The sequence below is a fragment of the Pleurodeles waltl genome, chromosome 4_2, assembly GCF_031143425.1.
Source record: "Pleurodeles waltl isolate 20211129_DDA chromosome 4_2, aPleWal1.hap1.20221129, whole genome shotgun sequence".
Lineage (NCBI taxonomy): Eukaryota > Metazoa > Chordata > Amphibia > Caudata > Salamandridae > Pleurodeles > Pleurodeles waltl.
Window position 1 is genome coordinate 51,403,273 of NC_090443.1, and position 23,803 is coordinate 51,427,075.

A 23,803-nucleotide genomic window follows, 5' to 3' on the forward strand; every position below is an offset into this window, starting at 1 on the left:
TTACACTGCTGTAGTAAGAACCTACCGCCATTATTTTCTACGGAAGGGTGTTGCAGTATCAGTGGTTGGCCATTTGTAGTGCTGGACTTACTACAAAAGTATAAGTCTACAAAAGTTTAAATTACTACAAAAGTGCAGTTTATGAAAATCGAAAAGTAATAAATTGGCTAAAAATTGGGAATGTACTTAAAAGTGTAAATTACCTTTGTGAATCAGACTCATTGTATTCACGAGATGCTTAACTATTCTTCCAGGCATAGGGCCTCTGCTGCTCCTGGGATGCCTGAATATAGTAATTCCTCTTTATTTGTTAACATTTCCGCCAGAGTAGGGAAGGCAGTCTGTTCCTTCTATGTGATTCTTAATAGCATGTTCACTAGATGCTTACCAATACCTCCAAGGCGTGGCGCCCGTTGCTCCTCACAACAAATGTACTGGTTGCTTAGCATAACTACCGGGGTGCAGAGGCTCTTCCTTTCTGTGGTGACTACACATAGTATATTTGCTGGTTGCTTTGTAGCTACTCCTTATATTGTATTGCCTGGTTATTTCAGCACTGCCTCCTGGGGTGGAGCCTGTGTAGATCTTTACTAACTACAGTATCCACATGCATGATTGCACCTAACCTCGCATTCTCTGCAACACTTCATGCTTCTGTACAGTGAAGCTACTGCACCATGCTTCCAGCATGCATCGAAACCTCGAACCAGGCGCAAATCAGAGTACTTCGTGACCTCGTCAGAGGTGAGAAGTGCAATACCAATGCACAATGCAATACATTGAGGTAGTGCTCCTGACCTTCAAATATACAAATTACAGGGCCCAACATCCACCCCTCTAATGAATAAAGTATCTTTCACACAGGACAAAAGGCAGTGTACAGAACATTTTCCATGCTGTTTACTTGTGGAAAAAGGACTGAAACAGCAGTAAAAAGTAATCCGCCCTGGTCAACATCTAGGTAAAAATTACATGTTGTTATCGGCACAGCCCAGTGTGCGGAGACTGGAGGTCCATACAGGCTCATATAGCGCAGAGCTAACATGGCTCACGCTCATAGTTGGCAGGGGTCACAATCAAGGCCTTTGGTCCGTACAGTTCAGCATGGCTGAGGAGAGTCCAGAACGAGGCTTGTTGAGCGATGCATTTTTTCATTATGTTTCTTTAGGCTTTACAAAAATCAGTGTTCCACCTGCACTGCGAGGCACGTCACGACAGTGCGTTGGAAGTAGAAATAGAGGCCCAAGTCCACTGAGGCACCCGCAGGAAAATCTCACAGCAGGGAGGAGGGATGACAGAGAAAGCAACTTCAGGTCGGACTGGGCAGGCTGAGGCACAGGAAGAGAGAACTACCAAGCGAGACGGGCGTGCTAAGCAGCCCAGGGAGCGAACTGCACACTACTCTACACCTACCCCAGGATGGTAACAATGTGAAGGGAAGGGGCGTGTTCTGCACAGGGTGGGTGAAGAATAGAGACAGAAGAGGGGTTCCCTAAAATCCCATTAGTACTTACTGCTCAAACCTCGCTGGGATGGGAATCTTTACCCACCTAGAAATCAGTTCTTACCCCTATGTGGCACCTCTCTAAAAAAACACAAATGCTCTTACATCTAATGCACCGTCTGACACTGGGTTGGCAGTCGTATATAATGCAGGCTGGATAATGAAATAATGCTCCTTAAAATGTACGGCTGGCACTCCTATCAAATTCAGGCCTGTCACCAAGTGGGCACTTCTTAACTAGGCAGGCTTGGCACTGACCTTAAGGGGTACAATGAGGGTTGGACTCAGCAGGGATAGTGGACTATATGTAGACGGGAGCTTGCCTGGAATCCAGCTGCTCACACAGACCCCTTCACTGAGAGGAGAGAGACAGAAATTACATTGATTACTCAAAAAGGCACTTCTGGGACCAGCGGCAACAGTTGCAAAGAGTCAATCCATCCAATGGGAAGCCTAACTTACTGAATGAAAGACAAAGCCCATAGGACGGTCAAGGCGACACATCGAAAATGGATGTTAGCATATATGGTGAGGCGTGGCGCGAGAAGGAGTGGCATTTGAGGAAACATTAAACTATCATGAGAGACAAAAACCTGGCAGGAGAATTATCCAGAGTGCAAACCTGTTGTGGCCTCAGAGGTGCCCGCACATCCTATGACCGAGCTGCTGCGGTACCATGTCACTGAGGGTGTAGACAAAGAGGGTAGATTGTCTCTTTGCTTTCCAAACTAAGGCCCAGAGATCTATTTTGAAACCTTTGACTCAGTCTCCATATTCTGTAATCCAGAGAGGGCATACTTCGAATATGTAAAGAATGAAATATGCAACCTTCAAATGGCTCGTGAAGTCAGAGGAAGTGGGTGTCTGAAAAGCACAGTGCATTATGGATTCTATGGATAGAAGAGGATAGACTGAGAACGTGTGGCAGAAAAGAAGTCAGATCTCATAGGGCATGTACAAACAAGTGTATCATGTGCCAAAGTGTAGAATATTGTGTCCTACACCAAAGATTAGTGTTCAACATGTGTCACAGGGCCTATACTTCTGTGGCACACCTAGGAACAGGCTCAGCATAGTTTCATATACTCTTTTAACATAACTAGGAACTGAGGTAGAATTGGCTCCAGAGCCTAATAATCTATGAGTTGGCTGAACATGTGGCATTGTGCCTCACTGTCTGGCAAACACTTCAAAAAGCTTTGAATGTGGCATGTGACTTGGTGTTCGACACACCAAAAGCAAGCTCAACTCTGAGCAGAGATGATTAGTCTCTCACCATTTGAAAGCTGGTTGGTTATGTGACACAAGACCTAGCATTCTCTGGAACAGGCACAGCATGTGGCTGAAGGCCTGGTGCTTGGTGGGGCACCTGAGCATAGGCTGAATATGTGGCATAGTGCCTCATTATCTGCAGATACTTCATATAGCTCAGCAGGTGGCACAGGGCAGGTATGTTCATATGTACACTGGAAAGGCTGAGCAAGAGGTATTTATCCAAATACCTGGCACACCTCGACCAAGCTCGGCGTGGAGAACACAGCATGTTCCACATGGCCAGGTATTTTGCTCACAAAACTAGAAACAAGCTTAACATGTGGCTGGTATGCTAAATTCTTGTGACCCTGTGTGACAGGCATGCTGTGCGACACAGAGTCTGCCAGTCTCTGGAACAAGTATAATGTGATGTGGACAGCCTGGAGCACACTGAAGCTTGAACTGGTAGAACAGTATTGTCTGGCACCCCTAGAGATATGCTCATGTGGACAAAACCTGGAATTATCGAGCATACATGGAAGCCTATTTGACTATTGAGGCAGGGCCTTTTATTGTCAGGGAAAAAAAAACACAGATTTGGTATTTAGAACCAGGGTGGCTATTCTCTGGCAGACATGAGAGGGTAGGATTCTCAGCACACAGGAGAGAATCTGGTATTCTTTTTTACAACTAGAAGCAAGGCTACATGTTGTCTTAAATGCAAGTATTATAAAGCACAGAGCGTACTCCTCCCCAGCAATTACTACAGGAGGTTCAGCAAGTGGCACTGAGCATTGTGTTTTTAGCACACACTGAAACAGAGTTAACGTGCAGCAGTGTCTAGCGCTTGATAAACTGAAATAGTATAGAATGTGGCAGAGAGCACTGGGATTTTCTAGAACATACTGGAACACAGTCTGCATACGGTGCAGAGCCTTGTATTCTCCAAAGTATCTGGGAAGCGGTTCAGCATGTACTGCCAACAAGGCTACATCCAATATGCTTGTGAAAAGGTCTAACATGCAACAAGAACCTGTTAGGTATTCCCTGCCACAAACTGAAACAGGCACAATAACTGTCGGAATATTCTGTTTTCTGTCACACCAGTAAGCGGCCAAAAGGATGGGTGACTCACACAGCCTAAAGTCACTGGCTCCGGAAGAGCTGGCAAGAAATGGCTTATGGATGCGGAGGAGGGGACGCCAAGCTATGGAAGATGCAGGACACCTTTTTCATCCTAATTCCAGGGACCAGTGAGTGAACAAGGATAGGACGTAAAGGAGGAGAGACAGAGGGAGCAGTTCAAAAGCGAAAAGAAGATATCCCAATAGAAAAGAAAGTGGGCAGCAGGGACACAAAACAGGGAATTGTAAACTTGTCTTCCTTAATAAATCTAGCTATCAGTTTTCTACAGTCCATTTTAGGAGACGCAATTTGTGGTGCAGACTAGGTCTGCTGAGCCCCTTCAGGAGCTTGTCACTTCAGCTGGGGTCGTCCGCGGCTTCCGCTGAGGGAGGGCTCTGTTGTCTGGGCTAGGTGACCCTGAAGGCGGAACGGGTGTGGAGGAGGGCTGGCAGACATCTGAGGAGGCAGCATAGCTGTTGGCTCCGGCAGTTTGAGTGTGCCCCCTCTCACTGGTAGGCCCTGGAGGTCGGGACGGGTAGCCCTGGTACCGGGGCGTCGACTGGTACCAGGAGTTGTTCCTGTAGCGGCTAGTGTTTTCGGTCCGTCCGGGGTTGGAACTACTGCTGGGACGTTGTCCTTGATAGCGATACCCCTGACCTCCTCTCCGGTTGCCCTGAAGGACCTGGAAACAGAATAATACGTTGATAAATCTTTAGTTAGGCAGGGCACACACAATGGACATAAATCATGAAAACTAAGTACTTGAAGGAAAAGAGACAGCCACAAAACCATCTTAAAAGGAAGAAATGAATGAAGTACAAGACTGTTTGTCAAAGCTTATTCCAAAAATGAGCTGCAGGCCTGCACCGTCTAAAACCTATAGTTGTAACCTTTTCCCACTCGCTCTGTAATATTCCTCTCTGCCTGAACACTAATTCTGAGGCCTTAATTACCTACTGGGATTTAGGTCAGCGCTTCGCCTGACTGGCCTCCTTTCCATAATGTACTAAAGGTGCCACAAGCTTATTACTTAAAAACAACTTTCATGGCTTCTGTCACTTGGGGATTCGCTATTTAAGAGTGCTCAAGGTAAAGAGAGACTCTCTATTAAAAAGTTTCTGGGTCTTGGCCCAGGAACTCTGATTCAGTCATGACCCCACCACTATTCCCCCACTAAGGGGGAGAGCTGATGGCATCGCTCGTCTGCCTTTTCCACATGTGAAAGCGCTGGTGAAGTATTCAAGTGCTTGCTTAACAGCACTCTTCCATGTTAATATAGTTCTGCAATATATAAATGTCTAGTGATTACTACGTAACCAGGGGAGTGTAACAATTCTTAAACCGCGACACATTCCCTGATCCCTGACGCATAGTCGCTCAAAGGTGGTGGCTCAAATAACACTTTTTCCAAAACACACATCTGGCTACACATCACAAAAGGTTACTTAGCCAAACAACACTAAGACTGCTAAGACCTGGCCGTTTATGTATTACTAGTTCTCTGCACATGTAACCATAAACGTGTCTCTGGGAGTGGAATATTTCTGTGCATTCACCAACAGTCCCTTTTGAAATTCCCTTCAAAGCCAATCGACCACATATCAGCACTCCTTGCAAACTGTATCTGGGTGAAACCCACAGGTACTCCGTGTCAAGTATCTTGCAACCATAGAACAACTACATAAGTAATTCTCTGCCTTCACTTCATACCTCCATTTATTTTTAATTGTTAATATGAATGAATCTCAAAATTTCTGCATACAGCTTCTGCATTGGCTTTATAAATGCCGCCTGAGAAATGATGAATACCTTCTCAGTTTTCCATATAAATCTTATGTGGCTTAACCACAAAGGTCCCTTTCACCCAGCAATGAGGCAACCACTCATCTGCCCCGTGTAAATCACTGCTTCACCATATATTTAGCTTGGGTTGTTCTTGCACACAAGTAAATATCTATGCTGTGTAAATAACATCTAGGTTAACTTTACAAGTTTATCATAGCTTGCTTACATCAATGCACCTGAAACCTGCATCACTCTCACTGTATACATTCTTTAAGGACTACCCGGCACCCAACTATTTCCCCACAAACAGATTGAAGTGCATATATTCAGTAATAAAACAAATGAACTCCCTGAGATAGTTCTATGTCACTCTACACAGAGTAGATATATAGTGGGCAATCATGGTGCTTCCAACCATACCTACCACAAGGTTACACTACACAAACATCAAATGATACACATCAAACAAGTGATTTTACAGAAATGGATTTCTTCTCTATTTTCCTTGTAAACTGTATCTGAGATGACTTCTCAAACACTAGCCAGGGAACCATAATTACAGATCGTCACTGTGCTCTCTTTAAAATGTCCTGGGAACTTGGTACATCTCCACATTCCATGCAAATTCAATCCGTGTTTTACCCTCCAACGCTTTTGTAGGAACTGAGGAAATTTCTCAAATCTTTATTATTTAACATCATGGATGACCTCAGACAAACACATGCTTTCCTGTAGAATGATATTGCAATCCTGCAACCTGAAATATGCTCACGATTCGCTCTATATTTCTCTCTGGGTATGTTTTTAGATTCAGAAAAATCACAGTTCCTCTACAAGTACATCGGATGTACCTTCACGGGCACGTTCATGACAGAAATGTTGCAACCATCCACCTAAAACCGAAGGAAATACCAGCATTTTCCCTATTCATTGGTTAGTGTAATTATCTGAGGATCTGCATATGTTCTGCTCAGCAGGCACTGTGCTACACTTAGCAACGTTATAGTTTATTTTAACCATGTTTATGAGCTTGTAGGCTTTTGGAGTCAGGCTACCCTTCTAGAATGGCCTAGGGTTTTTTCCAGTGGATTAAATCACGGTGTTTTTTAAGTGAAGTTTAGAGCAGACTGTCGTGTTCTTTAGTGATGATGTACTTCGTAAAAGGGTGTTTTGGCCACAGGACCTTGCCACGAGCTTGAGAAGATGTCTGTTGCTCAACATGAAGTGTCGATGCTGTTGAGCAGCACTGTTTGCCAGTTAGGAAGCCAAGGAACTGAGATACGCATTGATTTATTATTGTGTAGATTAGTGTTTGGTAATGATCTGTGAGGTTGAGGTGGTGTTCTTGTGATAGCAATAATACCCAATTACTTGCCTTTGGTTCAGTGTACAGTCCCTGGGGTTAGCATACGGTTTGGCTAAGATGTTCTCTACATCATTGAGGACAGGGATATATGAGTTAAGCCATAAGGCCTGCCTGTTGCAATGTGTTACATTCAGTGACTTACACATGTATCAGGATGTAAGCACTATTGATCATTACCTCCTATCATTATAAGGGCGTAATAGCATCAGCTGCCGAGACAAAGTACTAGACTGGGTTGCTTCTTTTTTAACAAATGGATCCAAAAGAGATGCCCAGTTTTGATTCTCTCATAAGATTTTAGATGCAAGGAGTGCTCCTCAAGCAGCAATCCGGTCACCTCTTTTTTCAATATCTATATGAACCCTATTGCACATCTACAGAAAGTGCTACAACTGTGCGGATGATAGGCAGACCCTATTTCAGTTCACAGAACAGAATTGTTTTCACTCTGCCTTATTTTCTTGCCACCTTCCACCTTACCTAGCAGCAGTTTTGTGGTGGATATCTATAATTTTCTGACGTTTAACCTTTCAATTACTAGGTTCTATTGAAGGACATTTCCTCTCTTAAATGGAATGCCGTAAAGAGACCGTTATCAATGTTTTTCCGGCATTGCCCAAGCTGTTCCCACTCTCTGCCTCACCCTGTAAAAAACACACTTTAAAGCGGGAGGTTGCAACAGCAACCGGCTACTGTTTTTATAATCTAAAAACTCTTCACCATAAATTCAGTTTTTTTGATGGTCAGTACCATGTTTATGTTGTTAATGCATTCATACAGTCCGGGTTAGGCACTAGTAAGATTCTTAATAATCTGGTGTTGATTAAATAGCAGCTACTAGGCTGTAAGAAAGGGGAGCATGTTTTCCATCTCTAGGCCATTTGCACTGACTTCTTATTCTAAAATAAAATCAATTCAAATGCTTTACGCTTCTTCACAAAGCAATTTACTGCTCTTCCACTCCATTCTTGCCATCCATATTTTGCTGGTTAGCCCCACGTCGTACCTTAAAATCAGCAAATCAATCACTTGTTCATATTCCTCTTTCATGTAAACTTGTTTAGATGATAAAGGTCTCATTTTAGCTGCTGCCAAGCTATGAAACAATCTGCCTTATCTTTGCTCCCGATCCTCCCCTACTATCACTAGGACACACCTGAAAATCTTCTTTGTTTAATCAATAATTCATTCACTCGTGCTCTGTTATTAGTTATTAATCTAGACATCGATCTTTTGGCACCAAACGTTTCACATCATTGTGCTCTCTGAGTTCCTAATAACACAGTCATACTGAGATTCTTTGTCAGCTGATAAGTGGCGGTGAGAGCCCAATCACAGCCAGTAACATGATATAAACGAGTTGTATTAGATGCATGCACAATGCTGTGTCTGGAATGTGTTGCCGGGGACGTTTAAGAGGAGCAAATACCTTCTAATGGTTTGTGTTGGATAATGCATTGTCCAGCGGGAATAAAGCAGGTGATAACAATAGACAATTTACTCCACCACCATAACAAAACAGCATATTGCATATACGCCATGAGATCCTTATCACAGTCAGACAATACTGATAAGTGATGGTGGGCATGTTTAAGGAGTGACCGATGTATGTCACTGAAGTTAAAGAAGAATAGCACTACTCAAGTTTGTCATTTTAGTGTACATTATAAAAATGCAAAGACTAATCACAAGGTCAACCTAGATGCTATTTGCTAGGAACACTAAGAATTATTCAGATCCCAGCGAACATGGCAGTATCAGTCAGGTGATAATTTAAAGATACAATGTTATTCATAACTTAAACAAAGCTTGGGCGAAGATAAAGTAAATGTTGAGATTTGTGGAGGAAGTTAAGACTATGACAGTAAAGTAATAGTAAGGGTCTTCGCTCAACTTTGAAGAAAACCCACATGTGGATTAAAAGTTGCACACATTTGAATTCAGATTCTGTACTAAGAACATACTTCAAACTACATCTGTTTAGAAAAGAGGTCTTCAACATTTTCTGTAATAAGAGCTACTTATTTTCAATGAAAATCATCCAGAGCTACTAATATTAATAGTGTAATCATTACAACATCAAGCACGTTTATCTTAGTGCCCACCATAAGGAATAGTTTCTTACCTTTAACTCCAGTTGCCTTGTAGGGGTATTTCCATGATAGTAATAAGCGTTGAATAGTTCCGCCCGCCTGCAGGGACCCCAGAGCACTTTTTCCAATATAACTTCTTAAGTGTTCATGTTCGCCTTACTTCAGGAAGGCCTGCAAAGTTACTTAAGAATGTCAATATGCAGCCTAAAGGAAAGGCTGCAGTGACCAAAATTCTTAACCTTATTTGCTTAAAAAGGACAAATAGCTAAGGCACATGCATTCAAATGCATGAATGAGTTGAAGGTTTAGCAGAAAAAAAAAATCTTCACAAACCTTCACCTCTTTGTAATGCAAAATAAGGATAAAGGAGTGGATGACAGTGTAGCCCACAGGCTGCCATTATAAAAAAAGAAAAAGGAGACTGTCTTTAAGAACAGCTAGTCCCACAGTATCCCATCATGCCTCGAGAAAAGCAGTTACCCCAGTTCTTTTTGTAGGCAGTCCTAGCTGAGAGTAATAGTATACCTGAGATATTATTTTGTCTACTCCACCGGGGGAAGGAGGGTTCCTTATAACTATCATGGAAATACCCCTACAAGAGAACTGGAGTTACAGGTAGGAAACTATCCCTTCTCTTGTAGGGGATTTCCATGTATAGACATAAGTGTTAAGCAGAATAGCAAGCCCATCCCCTAAACAGCGGGGGGAATAAATAGAACAATAATGAAATGCGCTATCAAGACAAGAGGTTGCTGAGAGAAGCCTGTCCTACTTGAGCATCTGTCCTGGCATCAGAGTCAAGACAGTAATATTTAGTGAACATGTGGACAGACCTCCAGGTCGCAGCTCTGCAGATATCTGCTAAGGGAACATTCCTCATCAAGCCAGTCGTGGCAGACTTGCCTCTGGTAGAATGGGCTCTTGGTCTGCCAGCTAGGGTTGTGTTAGCTAGTTGGTAACAAAATGGAATATAGGAGACAATCCACCTAGAGATTGATTGTTTGGAGGTGGCCAGACCGGTGCAAATCGGCCCATAATTAACAAACAATTGTGGAGATTTTCAAATAGATTTGGTTTTATCCAAGTAGAATTTTAAAACCCTTTTTACGTCTAGAGAGCGGAGAGCCCTCTCAGCTGGAGTAGATGGGTTTTGAAAGAAAGTTGGGCAGGGAATCCACTGGTTGACATGAAAGTCAAAGATAACCTTAGGCAGGAATTTAGGATGTGTTTGCACCACTACTTTGGAGGAGTGAAATACTGTGTAAGCCTGAATCTCGCTAACCCTGCATGTTGATGTAATTGCCACAATGAAAGCCGTTTTCCAAGTGATGTGTTGGAGAGATGCTTTGTGTATGGGCTCAAATGGATGTTGCATGAGGCGTGAAAGGACACATTAAGTTCTCATGGTGGAGAAGGGCGCCTAACGGGAGAAAAAAACCTTATTTAACCCCAAGGGTGCCTGGGGTGAGCTGGTGTTGTCCAGGCACATGGTTCCCGTGTGCCTGGGACGAGACCAGCTCGTCCTGCACCCGTCCCACAGGGGGGGGGGGGCACTAGGGCTCCCCCAGTGGGCCTACCTCCCACCCCCCCCAGTCGGGGATGGAAGGGGAATCGCATCCCCTTCCACCCCGACCCCCCCCCCCCCGGCAATCTGATGACGTCAGCGTGCTCACAGCGTGCCAAAGTCATTAGAAGCTGCTGAGGATGCGCTTGAAGCCAGTTGCTTCCAGCGCGTCTAGAGAAAGGACCCATTTCAGGTGAGTCCTTCTCTTTTTGGGTGTTTTGCGGGGGGGGGGGGGGGAGAACAGACACAGGGGGAAAGGAAAGAGTTTTTCCTTTCCCCTTGTGCCTGTTTTCAATGGATTCCTGCTTCATGATCACGTGTGGGGCCCCGTGATCCTGGAGCAGGAATCCCCACTTGGCACCAGGGATTTACGCTGACTTTTATTTTGGGGAGCGACCCCTTGGGCAAGGGTCGCTCCCCTGGGGGGCAATAATAAATCCTGTTTTGCCCCCCGCACCCCCCCCCCCGCCCCAGGGCAGATCAGCCGTTTTTTCTGCCGATCTGCCCCCTGGGGGTGGGGGGGAGAAACCCACTAGGGAACCAGGGATTTTATTTTCAAGATGTATTTGGGCAGCGACCCCTTAGGCAAGGGTCGCTGCCCCAGAGGAAATATTTTTTGATATGTTTTGGCCCCCCCAGGGCAAGATTTTTGTCTGATCTCGCCCCTGGGGGGGTCGAAACCCACTAGGACCCAGGGATTGTGTGTTGTGTGTGTGTGTGTGTTTTGTGTCTTGGGGGCACTCCTAGGGCAAGAATCTCCCCCCAAAGGGGGAAATTAGTGTTGGCCATTTCTGCCCCCCGTGGGGGCAGATGCCGCTGAGATATCAGAGTTGTTTTTTTTTTGGTTCCCTTTGTTTTTTTGTGTGCTGGGAGCGCCCCCTTTAATAAGGGTCGCCGCCCGAAGGGGGCACAGAGCTGTTGGCCACTTCTGCCCCCCTGGGGGGCAGACTGGCCTATTTTTTTTAGGCCCATCTGCCCCCAAGGGCCGCAGAATCCACTAAGGCACCAGGGATCTTGTGTGTGTGCGCGTGTTTTGTGTGTGGGGGGGGGCCTTTGGCCAGGGTCAACCCCCAAAGGGGGGCACATTGCGGATGGCGATTTCTGCTCCCTTTGGGGGCAGGTCGGCCTATTTTCTTTAGGCCCATCTGGCCCCAAGGGGGGCAGAAGCCACTTAGGCACCAGGGACAATTTCTAAGTTCTTGGTGGCAGGGTGTTTGTCAACTGGCAAAGTATTTGTGATTATAATAGTTTATTTCTTCTTTTTGTTCTAGTTCAAAGCTTTTGCTTCCTTTGCTGTGGATCCTTGCGGTTTTGGCAGTAGTTGTCCTGTGGTTTGCATAGTTGCATGTTTTTGGTAAGTAAAAACAATTGTTGACATGCATGAATGACATGTTTGTAGGTGGTGTACTAAATGCAGGATTGTGTGTGAAATTGTCCTTAGATCTGAGCACAATGACATTTGTGTTGTCATATGTCTAATTTGCTTTTTTCTTTTTATTGGGATATCACTGGTGATTGCTGTGTCTGTGCAGAGTAGTTGCTGGCGAGTAGCTTTTTCAGGCAAGTGAGTGGTATAGTTTTTTAGTACATAACTCTTTGTGATAAAGCTACACTTTGTTTATTACTTGTTTTAGTGCTGGTTGTTGTTGGCAATCCATTTGTTGTTAGAAAGGATCATGGCTAGCCACAGAGTGACCGCTCAGCAGGTTGTTGGCATGCTTTTTGAGTCGTCTTCTGACCATGATTATGAGACTGACTGCATCTGAGGCAGAGGAGGAAGTGAGAGATTCTGGCAGTGAGTTTTCTGTCCAAGAGGATTCTTCTGATAAGGAAGCCACTCTCAGTGCAGATGAAGGGCCTGTTTTAGAGGAGGACATTGATGTGCCAAGAGTGCAGCAGCCTGAGGGGTCTCCCATTAGAAGACCTGACAGCTGGATTGCCCCAAACATGGAGCAGCCACAGTTACCTGCATTTACTGGTCTCCCAGGGTGTAGAGTCAATATGGAAAAAAATTTGCCTGTCAATTTCTTTCACTTGTTTATGGACGATGTATTTTTGGAAGATTGTTGAGAAGACTAATTTGCATGCAGAGCAATATTTGAGGGACAAAGCTGCCAGACTTAGGCCTCAGTCTAAAGCTTCTCAGTGGTTTCCCACATATCTGGAAGAGATTAAAGTTTTTAGGTTTGACATTTTTGATGGGGTTGATAAGGAAGCAGTCACTGGCTTCTTATTGGTCTACTAGTCCCTCAATGGCAATGACTATATTTCCTGCAACTATGACTCTATAGCTATTTGCTTCTTCTTTGTATGCTGCATTATGTAGACAATGCTTTAGCCTTGCCACGAGATAACCCTGATTGTGACCATCTTTTTAAGATTAGGCCTGTCTTTGATCATTTTGTAGATCGGTTTTCAGAGGTCTATGTTCCAGGCAAAGAGATAAGTGTGAACGAGTCTTTGGTCCTGTTCATGGGGCGCTTAGTTTTTAAGCAGTACATTCCTAGTAAGTGGGCACGGTCTGGAATTAAATTGTAAATGCTGTCAGAAAGGATATGTGTATAATTTCCGGGTCTACATTGGTAAGGATTCCAGTATTGACCCCCCTGGTTGTCTGCCCACTTTTGGAGTTAGCGAGAAAATTGTGTGGCAACTTGGTAGGCAACTGTTTAACAAAGGTCACCATTTGTACTTAGGTAATTTCTACACTGGAGTGTAGTTGTTCAAGGAGTTGTTTAGAGTTGACACTGTTGCTTGTGGCACAATCCGTTCTAACCGGAAAGGCTATCCAAGGGAGCTTGTCAGTAAAAAAAACTTGAGAGGGGACAGTGCAGTGCCTTGCGGAATAATGAGCTGCTAGCTCTGAAATTTTCAGACAGAAGGGATGTGTACATGCTATCTACCATCCACGATGAGAGTACTTCCCCTGTGACTGTTTGGGGTCAGGTTGCCGAAGTGTGCAAACCTGCGTGCATTTTGGACTACAATAGGTACATGGGTGGTGTTGATAGAGTAGATCAGAGGTTGGAACCTTACACTGCTCTCCGTAAGTCTTACATGTGGTATAAAAAGTTGGCCCTACATTTATTTAATTTGGCAACTTATAAAGCTTTTATTGTGTTCATGGATTGTTCACCTAAGTCAAGGATAAAATTTGTTAATTTTCAGGAGTCAGTGATAGAGAGCCTTATTGTGGTGGAACAGGCAAGAGTTCCTAGAGTAGCAGTGGTGGAGGATGTGGCTAGATTGAAAGATCGCCACTTTCCAGATCACATTCCTCCCACCCCCAAAAAAGACTTGCCCACTAAGAAATATAGAGTATGTGCCCGAAGAGGTATCCGGAGGGCGAGCCGGATGTACTGCCCTGATTGCCCTTCAAAGCCTGGGCTATGTGTGGCCGGCTGTTTCAGGAGTTACCACACCCAAATTTATTTGGGGGAAATACTATGAGTGTAAACTGCCTGTTTTATATTTTCAGATTTTCAGTTTCATATTTCTGTCATGTTTTCAGTTAAAGCTTTTGTGTTTGCAGTTTTGTACTTATTTTATAATTAGTTAGTGGTTTCTTTGTTGTCTATAACACAAAAAAAAAGTGTTGATGGTGTGTGTGTGGGGTGGCGCTTGGCTGGCGGTGTGCGTGGGGTGGCGCTTGGCTGGTGATGTGTGTGGAGTGGCGCTTGGCTGGCGGTGTGTGTGGAGTGGCATTGGCTAGTGGTGCCAGCCAAACGTCAGTCCACACACTCCCATCAGCTAGTGTGATTGCTGTATCAGGCATGTGGGCGTATGTAAGTGATGGGCCCTTGAGTGGTGCTGTCTGTCGATGTGAGTGTTGTAATGTGCTGGGCCTGTGGCTGGCAGCATGAATGGTCTTGTGCATGTCATGTATGAAAGGTGTGTGAATGGACTTTAAAACAGTTAGTGCCTTCACGCTGCTTTACAGCTCACGAGCTGTGAGACATTGGTTCAGTTTTTTGGCCTTTCAGTTATTATCAGTGCATTTCACTTTTGTGAAATCTCTTGTTAATAAAATTTTATTTACTGAACCATCACTCACCCTTGTGCCAAATCCAACCAGTATGTGTGGTAAAAATGACAAAACCTGCTCCACTGTAATCAGGCTTCGCAGCACACTTGTGACACGCTAGGTGTCTCAGGTGGTACCCCGATGATGAAGCATGCCACCAACTTGGTTGGTGGGTGAGGGGTCTTTTTAACATATCCTAAGTGCGTTTCTTTTCACAATCTTAGTGTGTGGCACATCACAGACGTACGTGGACACATCAAAATGATATATTACATAACTAACTGTTTTTTGGGGGGAAGGGGCACCTATGTTTTTGGTCCTGGGTGCACCCTTCATCTAGGGGAACCTACCAAACCCAGACATTTTTTTAAACTAGACACCCCAAGGAGTCCAGGGAGGTGTGGCTTGCGTGGATCCTCCAACATTTTCTTACCCAGACTCCTCTGCAAACCTCAACATTTGCTTAAAAAAACATACTTTCCTGACTTTTCTTTGTAGGATCACCACTCCAGCACAAAATTCCTACTCCCCAGCGATCTTCTCAGTCTCCCAAGTAAAATGACACCTCACTTGTGTGGGTTCCCAAAGCAGAGTTAGCCTAAAGATGTATAAAAGAAAAATATGTGCTTATCAACCCGCTGTGCTATCCCCTCAAACTCCACAGGTTTTTGACCTTTTTCTGTTGGAGGCACCTGGCCCACCCATACAAGTGAGGTATCATTTTTATCGGAAGACTTGGAGGAACGCTGGAAGGAAGGAAATATGTGGCTTCTCTAAGGTTCCAGATCTTTGTGTAACCGAAATGTGAAGAAAAAGTGTTTTTTTAGCCAAATTTTGACGTTTGCAGTGGATTCTGGGTAAGGAAATAAAGGGGGAATCAACGCAAGTCACACCTCCCTGGACTCCCTTGGGTGTCTAGTTTTCAGAAATGTTTGGGTTTGGTATGTTTCCCTAATGGCTACTGAGACCAGGACCAAAAACCTAGGTGCCCCCCCCCCCCCACCACCACACACACACACAAAAAAACTGGGTTTTTTAATGGATAATTTTGTGTTTTGGGGCATTTCCTGTCGCGGGCACTAGGCCTACCCACACAAGTGAGGTATCATTTTTATCGGGAGACTTGGGGGAACGCTGGTGGAAGGAAATTTGTGGCTCCTCTCAGCTTCCAGAATTTTCTGTTACCAAAATGTGAGGAAAAACTGTTTTTTAGCCAGATTTTGAGGTTTGCAAAGGATTATGGGTAACAGAGCCTGGTGGGAGCCCCACAAGTCCCCCCACCTTGGATTCCCCTAGGTGTCTAGTTTTAAAAAATGCACATGTTTGGTAGGTTTCCCTAGGTGCTGGCTGAGCTTGAGGCCAAAATCAACAGGTAGGCACCATGCAAAAAACACCTCTGTTTTCTTTGGGAAAATGTGATGTGTCCACGTTGTGTTTTGGGGCATTTCCTGTTGCGGGCACTAGGCCTACCCACACAAGTGAGGTATCTTTTTTTTCGGGAGACTTGGGGGAATGCTGGGTGGAAGGAAATCTGTGGCTCCTCTCAGATTCCAGAACTTTCTGTCACCAAAATGTGAGGAAAAAGTGTTTTTTAACCACATTTTGAGGTTTGCAAAGGATTCTGGCTTACAGAACCTGGTGAGGGCCCCACAAGTCAGCCCATCTTGGATTCCCCTAGGTGTCTAGTTTTCAAAAATGCACAGGGTTGGTCGGTTTTCCTAGGTGCCGGCTGAGCTAGAGGCCAAAATCCACAGCTAGGCACTTTGCCAAAAACAGCTCTGTTTTCTTTGGGAAAATGTGATGTGTCCACGTTGTGTTTTGGTGCATTTCCTGTTGCGGGTGCTAGGCCTACCCACACAAGTGAGGTACCATTTTTATCGGGTGACTTGGGGGAATATAGAATAGCAAAACAAGTGTTATTGCCCCTTGTCTTTCTCTACATTTCTTCCTTCCAAATGTAAGACAGTGTGTAGAAACAACGTCTATTTGAGAAATGCCCTGTAATTCACATGCTAGTATGGGCACCCCGGAATTCAGAGATGTGAAAATAACCACTGCTTCTCAACACCTTAGCTTGTGCCCATTTTGGAAATACAAAGGTTTTCTTGATATCTATTTTTCACTCTTTAGATTTCAGAAAATGAATTGCTGTATACCCGGTATTTAATGAAAACCCACTGCAAGGTGAAGCTCATTTATTGGCTCTGGGTACCTAGGGTTCTTGATGAACCTACAAGGCCTATAAATACCCACAACCAGAAGAGTCCAGCAGACGTAACGGTATATTGCTTTAAAAAAAAATAATCAGACATTGCAGGAAAAAGTTACAGAGTAAAATGTGGAGAAAAATTGCTGTTTTTTCACCTCAATTTCAATATTTTTGTATTTCAGCTGTTATTTTCTGTAGGAAACCCTGGTAGAATCTACACAAAGTACCCATTGTTGAAGTCAGAATTTTGTCTACACTTCAGAAACGTTTATCTGTCTGGGATCCAGCATTGGTTTCACACCCATTTCTGTCACTAACTGGAAGGAGGCTGAAAGAACAAAAAATCGTTAAAAAGGGGTATGTCCCAGTAAAATGCCAACATTGTGTTGAAAAATTGTGTTTTCTGATTCAAGTCTGCCTGTTCCTGAAAGCTGGGAAGCTGGTGATTTTAGCACCGCAAACCCTTTGTTGATGCCATTTCCAGAGAAAAAAACACAAGCCTTCTTCTGCACCCCCCCTTTTTTTTTTTTTTGAAAAAAAAACAACAAAATTGTTGCTGCATTGTGGCTAATTTCTTGGTCTCCTTCAGGGGAACCCACAAACTCTGGGTACCTCTAGAATCCCTAGGACGTAAAAAAAAAAAAAAGAGGACGCAAATTTGGGGTGGGTAGCTTATGTGGGCAAAAAGTTATGAGGGTCTAAGTGCGAACTGCCCCAAATAGCCAAAAAAAGGCCTGGCAACTGAGGGGGAAAAGGCCTGGCAGCCAAGGGGTTAACCCCTCTAGGAAATCTTTTATGGCTGGCATCCTAAAGAAAGAGGGTTGCAAAGTGCCTTTTCTGTATGCAGTAAGAGCTGCTAGATGGACTTTAATAGAGGAGAATTGCAGACATGATTTTGCCAGGTGTAACAAATATGGTAGAATGCCATCCTCCAAGATGCAACAGATGTAAAATCATTTCTATTTGAAGGAATATGCAGCTCGGGTGGATGGCCATTTTGCCTCTTTTAGAATCTCCATACAGTCCTGTAGAAGATGCAAGTGTCCATACTGTACTAGCTCAGGAGCCATGCTGCCAAACTCAAAGAGGAGAGGTTGGGGTGTCTCATCTGTCCTCTGAATTCCATCAGGGGGTCTGGTCTGCATGGGAGCCCGAGATGTGGTTGGAGCGACCGTGAAGGAGGTCCGGAAACCACCATTGTCTTGGTCACTCTGGTGCAATGAGGATCATTCTGGCTGATGTCGATGAGAGTTTGATTAGGACTGCTGGGATCAGGGGAATTGGTGGAAAAGCGTACAGAAATTTGTTGGACCAGTCTATCCACAGAGCATTCCCCAATGATTCCGGATGATAAAACCTGGCGGTGAAGCTGCAGCATTTTTTGTTGTCCGCTGTGGCAACGAGGTCGATAGGTGTGCCCCACAAACAGAAGATACCTTGAACAATGTCTTTATTCATTACCCACTCGTGGTTCCCATCTAGAACCCTGCTGAGGGAATCCGCTTGCACATTCTGAACACCTGGAAGGTGAGTTGCTACTAACTTCAAATACCTGGCAGGAAGCCAGTGCCCTATCGTCTGGGCCTCTTGAGACAGAACTCTGGATTTGGTTCCCCCCTGCCTTTTCAGGTAGTACATCGTGGTGGTATTGTCCGTCTGGATAAGCAGGGTGTCAGTGTTGAATGATGGGAGAAACGCCTTCAGAGTTAGGTGCATCGCACGGAGCTTGAGGAGACTGATGTGGTATGAGGTCTTCCTCAGAGACCAGAGGCCTTGTATTTGTGGGTGATCCATATGAGCTCCCCATCCGAGGAGAAAGGCATCCTTCACGATGGTCTGCGATGGAGCCTATGGATGAAATGGCATCCCTTGTGGGAGATTGGCTGGAGAGCACCACCAACTGAGGGATCGGATTGCATGGGTGGATACAGAATGAACCTTTCTTCCTAGTTTCCAGACAGTTGATTCCATTGGTCCTCCAGGCACTCCTGGAGAGGCCGAATGTGGAGGCGAGCGTTAAGAGTCGGAAAGATGCAGGAGGCCATGGAGCCTAGAAGTGAGGAGACTGTGCGCTCTGTTGGGCAAAGCATAGTTTTGAGCACAACACTTTTGGAGAATAGATAAGTGTTGTTCCTCCGAAGGACACACTTTTCCCTGAAGCGTGTCTATGGTAAATCCTAAGTAGTGCAGCTTCTGGACGGTTGTTGTCGTGGACTTGAGAAAGTTGACATGAAGCTCTAGGCGATAAAGCAGATGGCATGTCCATTTGAAGTGCAGCTGGGCTTCTGGAAACTTGGATGCCTTGATTATCCAGTCGTTCAGATTTGGGAGGATAAAGATTCGGTGCCTCTGAAGAAGTGCTGACAGCACAGCCATGCGCTTGGAGAATGTACTGGGTGCTGACTTGAGACCAAGTGGTAGATCAGTGTATTGGTAGTGTTGTTGCCCCACAGCAAATCTCAGGTACATTCAATGCTTTATCGTGACGGGGATATGAAAGTAGGCATTGTGTAGGTGGACTGAGCAAAGCCATTTCCCTTGGCGAATCTGGGGATATATTTGATGTAAGGCCAGCATCTTGAACTTTTCCTTTCGGATCCATTTGTCGGTAAATTTTGGGTCTAGAATGAGTCTGAACTCTTTTTTTGTCCTTTTTCGGGCTGAGGAAGTATCGTGAGTAAATGCCTTTTCTCTGCTGGTTGAGGGGAACAGGTTCTAGCGATTTCTTTTCCAGCAAGATCGCGACTTCTGCCTTTAAGAGGTCGAGATGAGAAGTGGTTGAAAATCTGGGACAATACCCTTTCTACACAATGTTTAAGATCAAAGTGTCTGTTGTAATTTGTTGTAACTCTGCCAGGTAATTGATGATGCTTCCCCCCACCGGAGTGGTTAACGGATACGGGGAAAGAACGTTTTCAGGGTTTTGAGGCTGGCTGTTGTCGAGTACCCTGATTGGGCTGGTGTGCCACCCGTCCTCTTTGCTGTTTCAGCTAAGGCTGGTAGGATTATTGGAAATGCTGCTTGCTGAGATCTACTAGGTAGCCACTGAGGGGTTTGAACCCTCTGTGAAGGATAGTGTTGCTGGAAAGGATAAAAAGATCTTCATTGTTCTTTAGATTTTTCAAGGCCTACCGCCTTCAATGTGTCTACTTTAGCTTTCATCCTTGCATTTCATGATCGGCATGAGAGCCAAAGAGCGGGGATCCTGAAAATGGCAAATTCTGAATGCATTGCTGAGAGTCTGGTTTCAGGGAGGTTAGACACAGCCAGGCATGCCTCCTTAAGGTTACCCCATGGCAGTATGCATGTGATGAGAGCAAGGATGAGTCCGCCGCTGCACTGATCATCTGGTTAGAGACCATGACACCTTCTTGGACAATCTTCAAAAAATCCTCCTTCTGAACCCTCGGGAGATGGTCTGCAAAAAGGAGTAGGGAGTCCCACAGGGCTTTATTGTATCTGCCCAGGAGGGCCGTTGCGCTTGCTGCCTTCATGGATGTTGCCACCGAACTACAGACTTTGCGACCTGTCTAATCCACTTTTCTACTCTCTTTGTTAGGAGGAGAGGTAGCAGACGGAGATGTGGCGTGAGATTTGCGGGCAGCCAGGATCACAACCAAATAAGGTGGAGGATCAGGATGCAGAATCAAAGGGTCTTGTTCCGGAGGATGATACTTTTTTAGTAGCCTAGAAGGTGCAGACTTAGTTGGGGCCGGCATAAGAAGGACTTCCATGGCAGGTTCCAGAAGACCCGGCACTAGAGGTAGTAAAGGTCTGGAGGCTGTACGTTGTTGGAGTGTTTCAAATATGACTGAAGCGGTTGGAGTTGGAACAGCCATAGGAATGTTTAGTGTTGCTGCACCTGAAATAGAACTTCCTGAAAGGTGTTGATATTGTCCACCGGTGAGGTATGAGGTTGAGTCCAATAGTGTGGGTAAATAGCCTCTGGTGGACGATAAGGAATCTCCGTAGTAGTGTCGGTAGGAAAGCAATCTTGATCTTTGTTGCGATCTGTGATGGGAGTGTCTCGACCTTGTTGATGAACGGCCAGATGTATGATGGCCATGACGTGAATGGTGGTGCAATTTTGAGTGCGGTCTGGGAGCTGGAGCGGTGCTAGGTACTTGCGGCACCAGAAAAGGTGGCAGTACAGGTGCCGGGAGAACTGGAGAAGCCGGCAGCAGTGGAGGCAGACTTTGAGGTGGAGGTTGAGGAGGAGGTGTCACAGCCAGTGGAGGAGAGGTGGGGGTGGGAGGCGCAGAAGGCGACAAAGTGAGGATCACCAGCGAAGAAGCAACATATCTGGAACACTGCGACTCCAGTGAGAAATAGATCCTTCTCCGTTTTGCAGTTTTCTGCCTCCTCAACGTCGAGGGACTCCTCCACGTTGATCTCTCTCTCCGACATCTAGGTATTGCTGGTGAACAGGACCTCGATGTTGACGCTCCCTTCGCCTCGACGGTGAGTCCAACGACATCGATATACTCCTCGACGTTGTATGCCGAATAGCTGGAGCCCTGGACGTCGTGTGCCGCCTTGATGTCACGCAGCAACATTTATGCAACACCGAGACAGTCTTCAATGATGAGCATTTCGGCGCCGTACCTCCTCTCGAGCTGAGGGAAGAGCGCTGGTGGAAGACTGACCTTCCCCTCGCTCAGAGGTCCCACTGGCTTCTTGCTGGCGTTCTCTCTGCTCACCCTTGAAGGCGAATCTTCTCTGTGTCACACAGGGTACGCCTGGAAAATGACTAGCAGATATTAAAGGAGGCAGGAAGGTGTGAAGACAGCAGGCAGATGATACAGGCATCATGAGAGTCTGTTTTGGCCTTTTTTCTGCCACATCGTGGGCATTTCTCAAAGACAGAAAGCATTTTTTTCTGGGGAAAATGCCTTAATTTCTGTCAGAAAAAGACACAAATCAAGAAAGAAAGTCAAAAGACGTTGAGTGAAACAGCTGTCACTGAGATTTTTACTCAATTTTTAAAGAAAAAAAACTAAAAAGGTTGAGCTCAATGCTCCAGGTTCCTGTCAGCAGAAGCCCAAAAAAAGAACTGAGGTAACTGCCTTTCTCTAGGCATGATGGGGTACTGGAGGACTAGCTGTTCTTAAAGACACAGTCTCCTTTTTCTTCATTTATAACGGCAGCCTATGGACTACACTGCCCTGCACTCCTTCATTCTTATTTTGCATTACAAAAAGGTTTGTGAAGGATTTTTTCTACTAAACTTTCAACTCATTCTTGCATTTGAATGCATGTGCCTTAGCTATTTGTCCTTTTTAAAGCAAACAAGATGAAGAATTTCGGACACTGTAGCTTTTCCTTTTGGCTGCATATTGACATTCTTAAGTGACTTTGCAGGCCTTCCTGAAGTAAGGCAAACAGGAACACTTAAAAAGTTATATTGGAAAAAGTGCTCCGGGGTCCCCGCAGGCGGGCGGAACTATTCAACGCTTATGACTATTCATGGAAATCTACAAGAGAAGCAAGATTCCAAACAGTGATGGCCAGTGAAGGCACCATTCAAGGCTGCCAGCAGTAACGTTAAAAAGTCCTAATCTATTTGGAATGTCTGTGCATTGAGAATGCATAAAGGCCATAGCTGCAATGCCCTTGGCACCGAGGTATAATAATGTTAGTATTATTTGTTCACACTGCTGCACAATTTCTCTCCCAAATTTCAGCTTCAAATATATTTTGGAAATGTCACAACTCTGTTTCAAAGCCTCAGCAATGAGTTCTGATAATACACATATTTTTGTGTTGAACACACAAGCTTCTATTTTGATATGCTTATAATAATCCAACCATGCAAAAGTTTCTTATTTAGTAGGTTCCGGTACACATAGGAGAGCTACTTACATGGAGCTAGAGAGCTACCAGTAACTCATGAGCTACTCGTTGGAGAGGCCAGGTTTAGAATCTGCTTACAAGTGTGGATGACTCCAATTGGTTGATGACACAGCTGTGAACTACTTTTTGGCGTACATCTTACAAATATGTCCAGGGACACTTTTATAAAGTCCATAAAATAGCAAAACATTGCACACTTTATGCTATACTTTGCTTCAAAGTTCAGGTAAGTAAAAGTGTTTTTAAACTCTGCATACATGATGGAGTTAACCAAGCCGATTTCAGTGGATGTCTGTGCTTTAGCAATATGACAGAGTCAGTTCTGGGTTATTTAGCTACATTAGTGAAGTAACAACACAATCACAGACATTTTATGCACCTGACAATATGGCAAACAATGCTCTGTTTGAGAATGCATTTTAATATTTTACTTGCAACAAAAGTTAAATGACAGTCTGGGAAAAACCTGTATATTTCGTGACTGAAAATGTCCTGTTTTACTACCTTGTTTCAATTATTAGAATTCAGTGGGATTTGTATTTGAAAAAATATTTAAGAAGCAGAATGTTCCAAATGTGATCACGCAATGAGAGTCTGCCTGGAAGGTAAATTTAACAAAAAAATCCGTGAGAACAGTAACATTTTAGACAGCCATATTTCATTTTTGACCTGCACTGATTTTAAATATGTGGTAACTAATACCGTTTTTTAATTGTGTTTACATTTAATCGTTGGTTGTATTTAATGTATTTATGCACACCGGGCTTTTTACTGCTTACAATAAATATTGAACTCACAGCAAATGTCAAGATTTGCTAAGCGAGTAAAGCATGGTAGCAGAGTCTGAACTCTGATAAAAACCCAGAAGGGATTTAAAAGGAAAGCTATTTTACTCAGATTCTGGATTGGTGCCTGATATGCAGCACCTGACGTGATTTAACACCGAACTTTGAGAAATGACTCTGTTCAGACCACAGCAAGGTCTCAGCAATGATTTGTGGTGTATGCTTACATGAATGATTGTCT

General features: G+C 44.6%; 1 protein-coding gene across 3 annotated transcripts in view; it reads right to left on the reverse strand.

Moving 5' to 3' along the window:
- Nucleotides 1-873: 873 nt before the first annotated feature.
- The window catches only part of SPATS2 (spermatogenesis associated serine rich 2), a 277,452-nt gene continuing 254,522 nt past the window's right edge, over nucleotides 874-23,803 (reverse strand). For all 3 annotated transcript variants that reach the window (XM_069230615.1, XM_069230616.1, XM_069230617.1), the window contains one exon: nucleotides 874-4,565. In XM_069230615.1, coding sequence (XP_069086716.1) covers nucleotides 4,224-4,565 — 342 coding nt within the window. In that variant the 3' untranslated portion in view covers nucleotides 874-4,223. The remainder of the gene's footprint in view (nucleotides 4,566-23,803) is intronic.